General features: G+C 32.2%; 1 protein-coding gene across 1 annotated transcript in view; it reads left to right on the forward strand.

Annotated features, from left to right (window-relative positions):
* Window positions 1-14,580, forward strand: part of LOC134722393 (hemicentin-1-like) — a 110,638-nt gene extending 96,058 nt beyond the window's left edge. Inside the window, exons 8-9 of the mRNA XM_063586012.1 lie at window positions 13,153-13,425; window positions 14,276-14,580. Of these exons, the coding sequence (XP_063442082.1) occupies window positions 13,153-13,425; window positions 14,276-14,580 (578 nt within the window). The remainder of the gene's footprint in view (window positions 1-13,152; window positions 13,426-14,275) is intronic.
* Window positions 14,581-16,472: the final 1,892 nt, after the last annotated feature.

Here is a 16,472-nt window from a genome sequence, read left to right on the forward strand (position 1 = left end):
TGTAGTTGACAGTAATTTAATTTTGACATGATGAAAGAATGGTAACTTGTCACTTTTGCCAGTCTGCTTACCCTTCCGAAGCAACTGAGATCACCCCCACCTTTTGGTGGTGTTCATGTTGCTTAGTATTTAGTTTTCTATGTTGTGTCTAGCTTCTGTACTATTATTTGTCTGTTTGTCTTTTTATTTTAAGCCATGGCGTTGTCAATTTATTTACAATCTTTGAGTTTTAATGTCCCTCTGGTATCTTTCGACCCTCTTTTATTGTAAATGGCAGGATTTGCATTCAATGTTATTACTAATTTTATGAATTTGTTTAACATTTCACAGCGGTATTATACTGTTACTTTAATCATTCACCACTTATTTTATTGCTTTTCTATTTAAATCTTATCATCGATCAATTTTGTTTCGTTTAGTGTATGTTCACTTGTGTTAGTATGTCTTAAGATTGTGTTAAGCCATTTCAGTCAAATCTACCATAAATTGACATCAACATCGATTTACAGGTTAAATCATTTACATCTCGTCTGATCTAGATCAAAAATCTGTTCTACATCTTAGACTCACAAGCTCTGAAGTGCACTTGACTTCATTTTACCTTAGCTACTCATCAAATTGTTAAGGGATGAACTATTTCTTGTGTTAATGAAGGACACTTGTTCTCTCAACTCTCCCGAGTTTGTAAGAATGGTGTGAAATAGGCAATTGGATCAGTCTGGGTCTAAATCTACTAATGTAGATTTGCACCTACAGCCCTAGACGTGGCCATAAAACATCATGAAAAATTAAAACATAACACTTTCTAGTTAATTTTATCATCTTTATCGTTTCTTTGTGTGTTACATTTTAATGTTGTGTTTCTGTTGTCTCGTAGTTTTCCTCCTATATTTGATGCGTTTCCCTGAGTTTTAGTTTGTAACCCGAAGTTGTCGGTGCCATATAGTTTTACCCTTGTCGGTAATTCCGTCATTCCGTCATTCTGTCATTCCGTCATTCATTCATTCCGCAACAAACCATTATACAGAGTGTTTTTCTAAACGCCATCAGATATTGGGGTGATTTTTGGTGAGTTAACCATGAAGAGTTACAGATCAGGTTCAAGTTTCGTTCCGCTCCCCTAATTTTGGCTGAAATTACGGCCTTTGGACTTTGATAAATTGTTGAAAATCACAGTTATACAGGCCTTTTTTTCTATAAGCCTCCAGATTTTGAGCTGATTTTTAATTTGTGAGACTACCATCATGTTTGTATCATTGAAATTGCAGATTTTTCAATTTTTTTGAGACGGGGCCATTCGTGTCGCTTGGACACATCCCTGTTTTTCAATCGATTTTTTTGAACAGCGGTATACTACTGTTGCCTTTTCTTTAATTGACTATAAACCAGTAAAGATCGGAAATGGCCTATATATGTACTCGCCTGTACTGATTTTTACTCCACTATGCAGCCTGCATTGGTTTGAATTTTGATCGACATTACTCGACCCTAATTTTAGCCATACTTTTACTTTACCCTTATGTGTGCGATTGAATATAGTCTGAACTGTTACTCGATAAGTGTGAAATTGCGGTATGGTGACCTATTGTTGTTATTTTCTGTGTCATTTTGGTCTCTTGTGGATAGTTGTCCCATTGGCAATCATATCATATCTTCGTTTTTATATAACCCATTCTCGACCTGTACTCGACGTAATTTTTTTTCAGTCTAAACCATATTCGATCAAAGCTCTAACAAATGCTCAACCAGTCTGAACCAAGCATGACAAAATAACCTGTCCTTTTTTTTAATGAGGTAGGGCCAATTTCCCCTGATTTTTTTTTCACAAAAAGTGCTGAAAGAATAAAATTATCTATAAAAACAAAATATAAAAATGCTTTTTGATCAATATCTCGATTTTTCATATTCCATGATATGTGTGATAGATAGTTAATTTAACCCTCCAAAAAGGATGAAAGTCCAATATGCGGAATTTAGGGTGTTTTTAGGTGGGAAAATCAGGGAATCCCTTGCGAAGGACACTTCAAACCAAAAAAAGAGTTATGTTTTTTTTTTTTTTTTTGTAATTTATACATTTTTTCCCTCAAAAATGAAATTGGTTTAAGGTGTCCTTAATACATAAAAAGAGCTTTTCAATAAAAAAAAAGTGAAACATCGCTTAATTGTACCTTTAAAGCTTCCTTATAAGAAAATCATGTACAAACATCGCCGTGTCTCCATCATTAGAGCATAGAACTGCAAATGAAAGTTTGTTTTGAAGAAAGGGTTCAAATCTCGCTCAGATTTTGTTTATTTTTTGTGTTGAAAGATTCAATTTTAATGTTTCTATCAATTTTTTTCGGATGCTTGCTTAATTCATAGAGTCATTATGGAGCATTTTGACTGCATATTTTATGAAAGGAAAAAATAATGTATCGCTTTTTTTGTGCATGCCTATGACTATCCATACTCTTGACTTACTTTCTATTCATGTGTTTACATTTATTACATATATGGAAGGAATAATTGCCGTCAAACTGAAGAAGTTGCCTTTACATAACCAATAACACGAGAATTGATTATATAGCAATGAAGCCCAAATGTTGCGTGTGTAATATACACATAACTAAAAAAAAAGGCATTTTAAAAAAGTTTCAAAACAACACAAACAATTTTTCGAAACCTTTTTTGTACATGGTATTATAGGTACCAAATGCAGTCAACAGCAATTTTATCGCCAATTCACCAACTGTATAAATACTAGTACTGACATTTTTACCACCGTCCCTGCACCGGTATCTAAGTCATCAGAAAAAAAAACAACACCACAGAACAAATCAATTACACTGTAAATCGTAATTTTAGGTAAAACATCAAGAAGCTGTTGCATCTGTATCACAACGAAAGGCCCATGTGTTAAAATACCACAAAAGGCCATATTACATGTGTTTGTAACACAAGGTGTTCTATGTTACGTGGTATGACACCTGATGCGTATAAAAGGTGTCAACAACTAAACACAATTCATATATAAAAAACTCAATAGTCTTGGCCTTTTTTTTGTAGGAATACCTTCAAGGTATGAACATAGATGATGTGACGTATATTCATGTACTAAAATTAGCATCTATCGGCTATTTAAAACATATTTTAACTATCTAATCGAATGAAAAGAACTCTGGGGAAAATGACCCTGGCTCTTTTAACTTTTAAAATAAAAAACTGACATGAAAACAGCCACAATGAAATAAAGATATATATAAAAACAGATTTTCGCATCCTTACATGAGAGAAAGTTAAAACAAATTATCTTATAAAATAAAATATTTTATAAAGTTTTAGAGTTTTATTTTCGTTTTCCTAAATACCACAACTATCACACTGTATTATTAGGGTAATTAAACCGTATTAAATTGCTTCCTGTTTTGCATGTGTTTTTTTAAAACTTAATTTTGCTCTATTCCTTTATAAACACTACATACACGGTGGGTATGGTTGTCCTGCGAAAGAACGTACTGTGCTGGTGATTTGGTCCTGACGGGTGCTGGTGGGTCCTGATTCTGTGCTGGTGGGTTTGTTTACATTGTATCAGAACGGCAATAAAACGACTGTTTTGTTGCTTAATTTTTCTCTGATGTGTCATAAGTACCATGCAAAGTATATTACAATAATATTATATTGCAAAAGTCGTGCAAGTTCGTTAAACGGGATCGTCCTGACGCTGTGCTGGTGATAAGAAAAACGGTCCTGGTTCTGTGCTCCTATGTCCTGGTTCTGTGCTTCTATATTTTAGTTAAAAGTGACATATATTCAAGATCATTGATGCTGTACTGTTATTGACTAAATAGCTGTTGTCTGCTTTCTTGAAATTGACATTGTTGTGAATCTGTTTACTGTTATTATGAGAGAAAAAATACCCCTATTTTTTAATTTTTTTTTAAACTAACTGTAATCTTATTTATTGGGCTGTTAATGGATCCCTTCTTGCCCCCTTTTAAGATAAGAAAATATGTTTACGATTTTCGGGATTACGATCATTTTGCAATATCACCAAAATACGTTGTAATTTATACAATACTTATATAAAGTAGATGATGTGGTATGTTTGTTTAATGGACAAATTTCCATAAGAAACCAAAGGAAGTATGTGTAAACAACCATACGTCATCGTACGACCTTCAACAATAATCCATAAAATAAAAATGTAAAAGGTTTTGCATAAAAATGGAGAGCAAAAATAAAGAACAAAGGACTTTCTGAGCGTTTGAATCATGTCTTTAGCAGCTTAAAACACATTTATTTGTGAACAATTGAGTTCTGACTATAAGTATGACAATAGTATTGCAGGTTTGTTTGTTTGGTGTTTTTTTATTGGGGGGGAGTGATGGGGATAAGTTAGAGCGAGGTTACAATGAAAGCATGGAACAGTTTCCCGCAAGATTTAAAAGTTGTATTGTAAAAGAAAAAATTATCTTATAGCTATTAAGGGGGGGGGGGGGGGGCTATGTTTTTTTTTTTGAAAAAAAAGTTTGTTTCCAGTTTTTGGTGAAAAACATAATTTGTTTTGGACCCTGAGAAAAAAAAAATTTTTTGTTTCACCCTCAGCTGCCACTATATGTAATGCTAAAAGTGAAAGAAAAAAATTGTTTACGGTTTGTCGCTAAAAAAATAGATTGTTATTCGCCGAAGGCGAAAAAAAAAGTTTGCACAGAAAAAAAATTCATAGCCCCCCCACCCCCCACCCCCCAGAAAATCAAATGGTTGCTGCCTAAAGCCAGATATATCAAACATTTTTGTTTCCATCTATCCGTTTTCAGGACTTTAACAATCAGCAATAACACGCCTGTCTGTAATCGACAATTTTAAGACACCCCAGGCTCCTAAAAAAACAAGCCAGGGTGGGGGTTCAAAGATGCAAATTAAGTACTGATATCAATATTTTATCTTTTCGTGTACGGTTTATGAACCCTCCTGTTGCCTGTCAATTCCGAAATGTGCAAACTGCAATAGTATCAAAACAGCACAGACAATGAATAATAGAGATATAATTTTGTACATATATCAAGGGGAAACTTCTTGCAAAGCATTATTATTTATAGTTCATTATTGTATTTAGTAAAAAAAGGAGAATTTAGTGAAAATAAAATCACTATTTTTGTAGAAAATTCACAGACCTTTGTGGAATGGTGGAGACTGTTATTAAAGAGAGAGGGTTAGTGCTATAGAACCAGGTTTAATCCACCATTTTCTACATTTGAAAATGCCTGTACCAAGTCAGGAATATGACTGTTCTTGTCTATTCGTTTTTGATTCGTTTTGTTATTTGATTTTGCCATGTGGTTATGGACTTTCCGTATTAATTTTCTTCTGAGTTCAGTATTTTTGTGATTTTACTTTTTTTGTACAGAGAATTTTGTTATGTTTAGCTTGGGATCAACACAAATGGTTCATTTCCGAGTTAAAAAATCAAAACGTCTATCTACCTTGCACATTTCAGAAAATTCAGATCAGATAACAAAACTGGTTCCGCAACATTAATAAGCAATTTAAGATTGTGACCCTCACAGTTTCCATTCACCACAAATATTCTCGTTACAACGAATCATTTTAAATACAAAAATACGTGTTGCATGCAGCCTTTTGTTTATCTATTAATATATGTATACGGATAAAGTTATGAAAGGCAGCAGGGTCATCAGGGTGAGGAGTCCATGTTATCTGAAATAAATGCTAAGAATAGATCTAGAAAGCGACATATAATCATGACATTAAAAAAAGTCTCTTCTTTTCGACTTTTTTCGAACAAATTGACACATAAAATGAATTATATAGAACTGTGGAATTTAATAATATATTGTTATCTGATATTGGACGAAAGATGTTGCCCTTTTATGTTATTATGTAATACAAGTTCAGATCACTTGAAAACACATATTAAACAGCCAAATGAATGCAAAAGAGCTAAAATAGGAGTCATAGATCCTGTTGGCAACAATTATCTAGCTAATTTTATTGATTTTGTAACATTTGTTTCAAATATGACCAACTTCTTATCCAAAAATCACCAGCACCGTATCAGGACCCACCAGCACAATGACAGGACCCACCAGCACAGTATCAGGACATAAATAAATTGAGAAAATGCAAAATTCTAAAAAATTGCAATGTTTTTTCACAAAATTGTTTTGTCGTGTGGATTGCGGCATAGAAAGCGGACTCTATGAGCTTTTTTGTTTTATTTTTTCAGTTCGAGATTTTCTGAAAATGAGCATTTTGGTGTTACGCTTACTGAAACAGTTTAGAGGGTCAATTTTTTAATGGTTTATATATGAACCCATAAGAAACGAAATTGAAAAATATCAACTGTTTTCTTCTATTTTTTATGAGTGAAAACGTTAAAAATCATCATTTTCGTCTTTTTTTTACATTTTTTCATTGATCACCAGCACCCGTCAGGACCGAATCACCAGCACAGTACGTTCTCTCGCAGGACAACCATACCCACCGTGACATAGGTTTTATGGTAACATACAACCGTTTTATAATTAATGAATTATTTTAATGAGGCAATAACAGCCAACACAATCGCTGAATTGTTTAACCTTTTATTCGAAATATATGTTTTGTTATAATTTGGAATATATTATATATAAAACTTGAGATATGAAATAAAAGAAATAAACTAAATTGTTCTTCTGATCAGTGATGAAGTACATGTATTAAGTTATACCTCCTGCTTGGGGCAAACTCATTAAAAAGATCACACCTGGTCAGAGAGTATTCAATTCTTAATAACATGCTTTCAATTTGAATCGCAAGGCTTTTTGAATTCCCTAAATAAGTAATACACGAGTTTAAAAAAAACATGGGCTTTCTTTTACCTCTAAAATACATTTACTTAGGAAACTAAACCTTATTGAAGCGCTTCTTGTTTGTCATATCTTTAATTTAAAAAAAATATATTTGGATTTGATTGAAATATTTTATAACCATGTGATAACTGTAACTTTGGAACACATTTCACTGTATTAATAACTTTACTCCACTTACACCATAAATCGATATTATGCTTAAGTTAATAGTGAAAAGTGTATAGTAAACATGTAATATATCTGAAACATTCAAAATACTTTTTATAACATTGAAAATATTAGTCAGAATTAAATTTTTAGATTCTTTGATCAGCTTGTTTTATTTTTGTTTTTATTTCTAATTGTTGTTCAAAGGACAAGGTATGATAAGAGGCGTTTTTGGCCCCCTTCCCAAATAAGTTTATATATATATCATTGATAGTCTTAGGATAAAAACTCTTAAAAACTGTGGTTTTTTTATGTTCCGGTGAAAGAAAGGTTGCCTAGCAACGGTTTTAATAAATAGCCAAATTATCACATATGCATTGCTTTCTTATTACAAATAAGCATAATTCAAAATAGTATTGTTTGTTTAACAATAACTTGAGTTTGCAAAGGAAAAGTCACTTCAATTTCAGTTTAAAAAATGCTTAGCAACAACCTAGCAACAAAAATTTTGCATAGCAACGGTTCAAAAATTTGTAATTTCGGCCATATGAGGATAGATATAGCAATATTTAAAGATTTAGCTACCGTAAATGATTTTTCTTTCGTATATATGATGTCTTGGTCATCATTTTTTTTCTCAAGAAAATGAAATTGACCATAGCAACCTAAAAGTTGCTTAGCAACAGTCGAAAAAGATAGAAATCAAATTGAACTACAGAAAAACAGTTTAGATTTTTAATTTTACTAATTAGAGTACAACCAGGTTTATAGAAATGTTAAACATGCAAGAATAACTAGAAGTAAGAAATGAAAGTAAGTCAATTGTATAGCATGTTGATAAAAAGATCAGCAACCAAAACAGTGCTTAGCAACGATTAAATAATGGTGTATTTTTTTTTGTATACCGAAGTAGGTTTTTTTGGTATCATATTTATATCTTGATGAAGTAAATATTAAATCATATGCTGTTACAAAAAACAGGGTTGTGATCTCAAAAAATATTGTTTAACCCCGCAGCATTTAAGTCAGGAGCCTCTGACCTTTGTAAGTGTTTTATGATTTTTCATTTTAGTTTCTTGTGTATAAATCGGAGTTTAGTATGACGCCAAATATTACTGAATTAGCATACATATTTGATTAGGGACCAGCTGAAAGATGCTTCAGGGTGTTGAAGTTTCTCGCGGCATTGAAGACCCATTGGTGGCCTTCAGTTGTTGTTTGCTCTTTGGTCGGGTTGTTGTCTCTTTCCCCATTTTATTCTCAATTTTAGTATTAGATAAAAGATAGCTATCAAGGAATTGGTCTGTTTAATAAAAAAAAAAAAACGTAAAAAGAAATTATATAAGAATGTGTCCCCAGTATAGTATACCATGAAAATGGGGCAGCATCTCTAATTTGGCACTAAAATTAGAAATATCATATCACACGGAACATGTGAAGTAAGTTTCAAGTTGATTGGACTTCAATTTCATCAAAAAATTACCTCGACCAAAAACTTTAACATGAAGCGCGACAGATGGACGAACGGACGGACAGGCGGACGAACGAACATACGGACGCACAGACCGGAAAACATAATGTCTATAAATGGGCCATAAAAACTTCAAGTTATACAAGAAGTGACAATTATTATTCATAAATAATTGTGAAAGTTATGAATATAGCATTTCACATTTACATGATGATTACCGGTACATTGAAAAACTGGATTACTATTGAAGATTCAGTATCAGATTTATACAGTATGTAAAGCAAATAGGCATAGCCTATACATTTTATACTTAAAAACATTTGAATTTGATAAGAAACGTAGACACACTTCATTAAAGACCATTAAAAGGTCTTGGTGGCCGAGTGGTCTAAGAAGTTACTTCTGTAATCCCTAGCTAGTCAACACTGAAGTTGTGAGTTCGACCCCCGATGGTGCGGGTGCACTCGTTTTCAACCTGAATTTATCCTTTTTAAGTTGATCTATTTATTATTTTTATTCTGAATGTCTGAATGTCTAACCAAAGGGTTTCAATTTTCAAGATTTGCAGCCGATTTCATTGAGTGTGTAGCCAAAGGTATAGTCTTTGGTAAGCTTGCTTGTTAGCTGAACCGTGAAGTCATTATTTTGTCAGGTTTACTACCCTCTTTTCGAAGTAGCATAGTCCATCAGATAGAAAGATTGGCAATCTGCTGAAGTAGTATATTCTTAAAGGAGGGTAGTTAACCTGACCTAACAATGACTTTATGGTTCATCTTACTAACAAACAAACTAAAGATATTACCTTTGACTTCACACTCAATGATGTCGGCTGTAGAAGTCACCAAGTTCAACCTTTCCGGTATTGAATAAATATTTAAAATTACTAAAAAAATCTTATTTATTGCATTAGGGACATTTAACTGTAGTACTAGTAGTGCAATTTGTGTCTTCAGTAATATATATATATATTTATATATATATAGCATGTGAGAGGGAAAACAAGTTCAACTACCGTTTTTGGTGAATATTCAACAACTACCCTAATTGTTTTTTTAAGTACCAAGAAATATTGACTAAGTCCAAAAGCCTGACATTTTTAGAATATTTGAAGAATAACAAAAATCCGGTGGCAATGCATGCTTCAATTAGGTGTACAATAAAGGTATTAAAGCCGTCTCTAAAACTATAGGATAACCAAGTGGTGGATCCAGAAATGTTCATAAGTGAAGGCCCACTGGCTGCCTAAGAGAGGGCATGATTTTGTAAAGCTTCAGTGATTCCCTATATATGAGCAACCATTTTATTTCTCAAAAGGGGAGCCGGTCCCCCTCCCCTCCCCCTAAATCCGTCTCTGTAACCGACTCTTCATATATATAGCTTGTACCAAAAAGTTAATGTGTCAATATAACGGACATTTAAAGAAAATTTTACAAACAAAAAATCAAAACCCTGTAGACATATACATCTCTATTATAAATAAAAAGCTTTTTAGGTCAAAATCTTAAGGCGATAAATAGACGTATATGTCCGGACAGAAACAAACGGACGGATGGATGGATGGACGTACGGACAGATCTAAATTAACGAACGTGCTCGACATTAAAAAGTAAAATATGTTAAAAGTAATTTCGCTATTATAGCATGTTTAATTTGAAAATCCAAATTGGATCTGAGTCAATTGATTGCTACATGTGTACTTTTTTTTATGGTTACAGCTTGTCAAAAGAGTGCTCTGACACATGTATAAGAAAAATCATTAGTGTACCGATATATGAAAAGGCTGGAACACATAATTTACAGTATTGTATAAGTGTAGTTAACTTATTTTCAGTATCAACTGCTCTTAAATTTACATGGAATTATGTTTATAATTACATTTCATACTTTAGATTCAGCAATTATACTGTTTGCACTGATGCTAAACGTTTTAGTTAAGTACTGTATTTAGATATTTTTCTATTAACAAGTCATAGTATCTATAGCATGTACGAAATTACGGACAATTATCATATACTTAATTTAAACCAATAGAGAGGTAACATATTTTTCTGTAGATGGTAAAATATTTTTCTGTAGATGGTAAAATAGAAAACTTCAAAGTGCAAAATATATAAGTTTTGATGAAATGATTTTCTTCAGAACTACAAAAAGGGTTTGAATATATTGTGAATTTATTATAAAATTCATTTGTAAGATTTCGTTGAATATTTGAAATAATAATGAATTAAAATTAATTCACCATATTTCAAGGGACAAAACTCTGTATTTGGCTGCATAGGGTTGGACTATTTTGATTTATATGGGTCTAATTTCACGTACAATATATTTCTTTAAGAGAGTGACATGTCTTGATGACTGGATACGGCGTAATACTATCCGTACGTGATATTCTGATCGATTATGTATCCCGGAATAATTTCTTACCCGTGCCGTACCCTATGACGTATTACAATGACTTGCCAAAATAATGTAAACAATCGGATTATTTTTCAATTTTTTAGACATGAGCGCCAACGTAGACCACCATGATATTTTGTTATGGAAAAGATACAGAACAGTACCGTTGATGGTTAAAAATTTCAAGATGGTCTACGTTGGCGCTGATGTCAAATTTCGTCTCCGAACTTGACAAAATTGTAGATTTCTTACACTTTTCGTCGGTTTAAGCCTATTCAATGTCTAAGTTTGAACATATTTGAGTACATAACACCTAAAAATAAGGTTCTACAGGGACGAACAGATATTGAAGTTCATTACACAAGCGTGATGGGATTCAACTTTAAAGTTTAAAAATTCTGGAAAAAGGGGGGCCAAAAACGGCCCTTATCATACCTTGTCCTTTCTAGCCAGGGGAAATAGCTGTTGTTAAAAGCAATTCCTAGATTGATGAAATACAATAGATAGATACAAAAGTTAGGTTTAGGTAGGTTAACACTTGGTCGAGTATGGTCCAGACTAGGTCGAGAATGGTTCAGACGCGTATAAAATGGTTGAGTACTGATCTAGTAAAGGTCGAGTACAGTTTCAGACTGTTAAGACTGGTTCAGACTACAGTCCAGTATTATCAAGAAAATTTCTTACCGATTCAGACTGGTCGAGTACAGAAATAGGTCATTTCAGACTATTACATGTTTGTATTGATTGCACGCCTTGATCTGTTGACACGTCTTTTACTTTTGAATATTTAACCTGACATTACACAATTAATCAAGAGATACTGAACTGCACAGTTGTGGAATTTAAAAGTTTGACACCTCGGACATGTTTAAATTGTATTTATTGATTTTGTGAAACAATAAGATATTGATTAAATTATTTACCACTGTCATCATGAATATAAAAAAGAAGATGTGATATGATCACCAATGAGACAATCTCCACAAGAGACCAAATGACACAGACATTAACAACTATAGGTCACCTTACGGCATTCAACAATGACCAAACCCCGAACTGCATAGCCAGATATAAAATGCCCAGAAATGACAAATGTAAAACAATTCAAACGAGAAAAATAACGAACTAATATATGTACAAAAAAGAACGAACAACACATATATAACACATCAACAAACAACAACCACTGAATTACAGGCTCAGGCATATCCATACAGAATGTGGCGGGTTATACATGTTAGCGAAATCCGAACCCCAATCCATCCCCCTTTTACCTGGGACTGTGGTGTAACAGTACAACATAAGGGCGAACTATAAAAATCAGTTGAAAATGTTTCACTCATCAGATGGATACACATAGAAATACATCTAACAAACAATCAGAGTGGAAGACAACCCCATATCACCAAGCGATAGTATATCTTACTTTACATCTTGCAAAATTCTTTCTCTAGTTCATATAGAAAAGTATTTGAAATTTGAATCTGATCTCAACTGGAAGTCAGAGATAAAGACAAATCAAGATAATCAGAATGCAATATCATTGTTTTATTGTAGCAAATCATATAAACGAAACCGCACAATTTTAGCTATCAAAAGTAACAAATCTCTATGAAAGAAATTCATACGATATTCTGAGTAAACATTTAACAAAAGAAATCACGCAAAGCATAAACAAACAAATCAAACAAATGAAATGAATCACAAAAAAGTCAGGTTTTGTGGAATTTGACTAATTCATATTTGTTTATAATGTCTTCAATGATTCGCAAGCAAATGGTACTAATCGCAGAATCACGTTTTAATACTTGATCTTGCATGTGGAAGAAAGAGAGAAAAAGACCCCTTTTTGTCTAGTAGAAGAACTGATGTCCATAGTTTCGTGTTTGCTGATAACATGTATTTCATGCTTTATATGCAAATGTAGCTTTTCATGTTTTTAATTAACACATACAGATTAATAGATGAACTTTTCATTTCGACCCGGATATCATTCCGACAACCTGATATCACCACGCGACGTAAGTTGAAACTTGTTAGACAGACACAAGTTGTAAACTGACGACACTAGAATATACCAGAAGTAACTTGCACGAGAGAACCATACTATGAGTTATCAGCCTGGGTGTGAATTTATGGCTAGTTTACGTCCGCTCGTTACACATATGCAAAAACTATGATATTTTACTAAGTATAGGATAAATTGTAATAAAAGCCACGCTACCAAATAGTATATAATTTAAATGTAACATCATGATAAATATTCTACATTTCGTTGTTATATAGATGGCCCTGCTGTTGTTGATATTTCACCTCAAAAACAGTTTCACATAGTAAACGAAACTGACAGAGTGACAAATATAACATGCACAGCAGATTGTAACCCCAGATGTATATTGACATGGACAGGACCTAATTTGCCTGCCAAACTTCCTGGTCATGCGTCATCTATGCTGAATATTCCCAATATTGCCAGGAACCAATCAGGAACGTACAAATGTAATGCTTCGAATACTGTTGGTAGCAAGATATCATTACCTATAAATATTAGTGTGAACTGTAAGTAAATCGTACGTCCATATTTAGAAATAAACTGTTTTTTTTCTATTATTTACTATTACTGAATGATATCAATTTAGTGTTTCAAGCTATTTCAATGTTGTTATGTCGGATGATAAATGTTATCTTGTGTGTCTGAATAGATATAAGAAGAATTCGTATGAGTGCCGATGAAGCATTTTTTTCTATTTTTGAATATATAGAAAATATGTATCTATTCATATATATATATTGATGGTCAATATTAAAACTCTTTAAATATTAAATCTAAATAAAGATCCAGATATTAGCCTTTGCTGTTCGAAAATACTATACGTTACGACGTCACACATACCATCCGCTCGAGAGGAACTCTAGCAGTCATAAAATTATTTATAATTTGAATTCTTATTTCTTCTAAACAGAAACAAATAAACATTGTGCTTTTTTAACTATAAAACAAGTTTAACTTATTTACTAAAATTGTCAATGGCATGTGACAAATCTAGCAAAATACCATTTAAAAACACACAGAAAGAACAATCAATTTGAAATCATTTTTTTTCTCATATATTTTAATTACATATGTTATATCAATATTTACGACTTTCACTCAATCAATACATTATATCAGACCTGTTAGATAATATTGACACTCGTATTTCGTCATTGGTAAATAAAATATTAACAGATCCATATATAATGTATTGACCTTGTTAACAGTCGATAATTGAAAATATCATTCATACAGTATAAGTTATTCGTTGTCTCAAATTCCATGCATAACACATTAATGAACCAATATGAACATGACTGAACAATAAAAAAAATACGATGAATGACATAATGAATGACATAATTACTTTCCTAGTTCTACCAGCAGTGAATACTATTTTTGGAAACAGATCATTTCATGAAAACGACACTGCTGTATTTTCATGCAATGTGGAGAGTAGACCATCTTCGAACATAACATGGTTATTTGGGGAACAGATCCTTGGAAAAACTTATATGATTTTTGTTCACGATAAACCGGAACAAAACAAGAATGTCCAACTTAGTACACTGAATATCACTCAAATTGGATGCTTATCAATGGGGAAATATACTTGTGCTGCTAACAACATCATCGGTGAAGATACGAAAAAAATTGACATCGACGTAAGATGTAAGTGAAGTAAACGCTTTAGTTAAATTATGACTCAAATATCCTCATACACACCATTTTATACACGCAATACAATTATTTACTGTTTTCTCAGCAAGTAAATAGATTTGACTGTGACTGAACCCATCCATGTCAGTGATTAAGCTACATAACAACCACCCTTTCGTAAGTCTGACTTTTGTCAAAATATTTCATAATAGTTCGCAAAGTTACTATGCTTATAATTTGATACGCAAATTATAATTATAGTGTTGTGCATTATGTGCAACAAATTAAAATGTTTTTGCATCAAGTACATCCGCATTTAACTTGAACTATTTACCGCCATTGATTTTGAAAGCGCCAAAGTTTAAAAATAGTACATAGAACTTTATTTTATTATGGTAGACAGAGGATTTATAATTTTATCAATTCCTAGATTTTTTTTCTGGTTTCTGTTCTCCGTTCTTCTGGAAAAATTTCCTTTCTTCTATCCCCTTGGTCCTATCAGTCGTCCAATAATGAAAAAATATTATGTAAGTGAATACATGTATTCGTCACTGAATATAGAATATGGAATATTCTAAATAATTATAATGGAATAATCCATTATAATATTTTAAACTAAAATCTGCTTAGAGAAACAAATATGTATTGAGGTAATTTAAACACAAGATTCAACTGTACACACTTTACCTAAATTGTTAAATCCCTTTTGTCTTTAAAACACATCTAAACTAAAAGTATAATAATCAAACGCAGCGTCAGTATATATCTTTTCGAAATACAGCTACATGTATTGATATTAAACTTTGATACTTCATCAACACAACGACCAACCTGTTAATGTGTATCTGATAATAATCTAACATCTATTAATTCCATTTCAAGAACTCTTATTAGCAGCATTTGACTATATACTTGAGAAGTACATTCACGAGGTACAAAGCGATGATGGATTTAAATAACATTTGGATATATAAGGAATTAAAGAAAAGAATGTATTTTAATTTTAATAATTTTTAATAACGTTTTATCAAATGTTTTCACCAACAATTTAATTTTCAAACAAATAGAAGATAAAGTTTTGAAATTGGAATCAAAACTACAGTAACATAATATAGTTTTACTATCTTGCTGTAAGTACATGTGACATTTAAATGTGTCAACTTATATTTTCCTTGTCTGTTTTAGGTTCTCCAAGAGTCAATTCAATAGAGTATAATGTTACAAAATTGATTGCAGTCAAAGACCAAGAGCCGTTAAATATAACGGTCCCATTAATTGCATACCCTACACCTTATATTTTTTGGACTTTTGTAAATAATGAAACGTCTGTTAATGTAACACTACAAACTTCAAATAGTGTTATCAACAATAGAGCATTTTCTAGTCTATATTTAGAAAATGTAACCGAGAAAGATTTTGGACATTATAACATTTATGCCGGCAATGGAATCGGTAGTAGAGAAGATTATATATATTCCGTCGAAGTAATTCCTAAACGTAAGTATTTGAATTAAAGACAATCTTTTTCAATATAAAAGAAGAATAATAAATCACTGGATATCTGATACATAGCCACAACCCTAATCAACGGTATTGAAAGCATATGTTAGATCGCAAGACGGGTACATTCACTTATGTGTTTTTGCTATAGCACTCCGAACAATGGGTTCAGATCTTCATTAAAACTTGGTCTAGATATATATAAGAATGTCAATGAAAAAAAATTTCATCCAAGTCACAATTTGTTAAGGTAAACCATTATAGGTCTAAGTACGATCTTCGTCACGGAGACTTAGCTCACACCTAACAGCGGGTAATTAAGTGCCCCAAAAATGAATAGTGTAAAAATAACGGTCTAATCTTTACACATGGGAAAAAGTATTGCAACACCTTGATTTTTCAAAACTTGAAA

Source organism: Mytilus trossulus, chromosome 6, assembly GCF_036588685.1.
Source record: "Mytilus trossulus isolate FHL-02 chromosome 6, PNRI_Mtr1.1.1.hap1, whole genome shotgun sequence".
NCBI classification, from domain to species: domain Eukaryota; kingdom Metazoa; phylum Mollusca; class Bivalvia; order Mytilida; family Mytilidae; genus Mytilus; species Mytilus trossulus.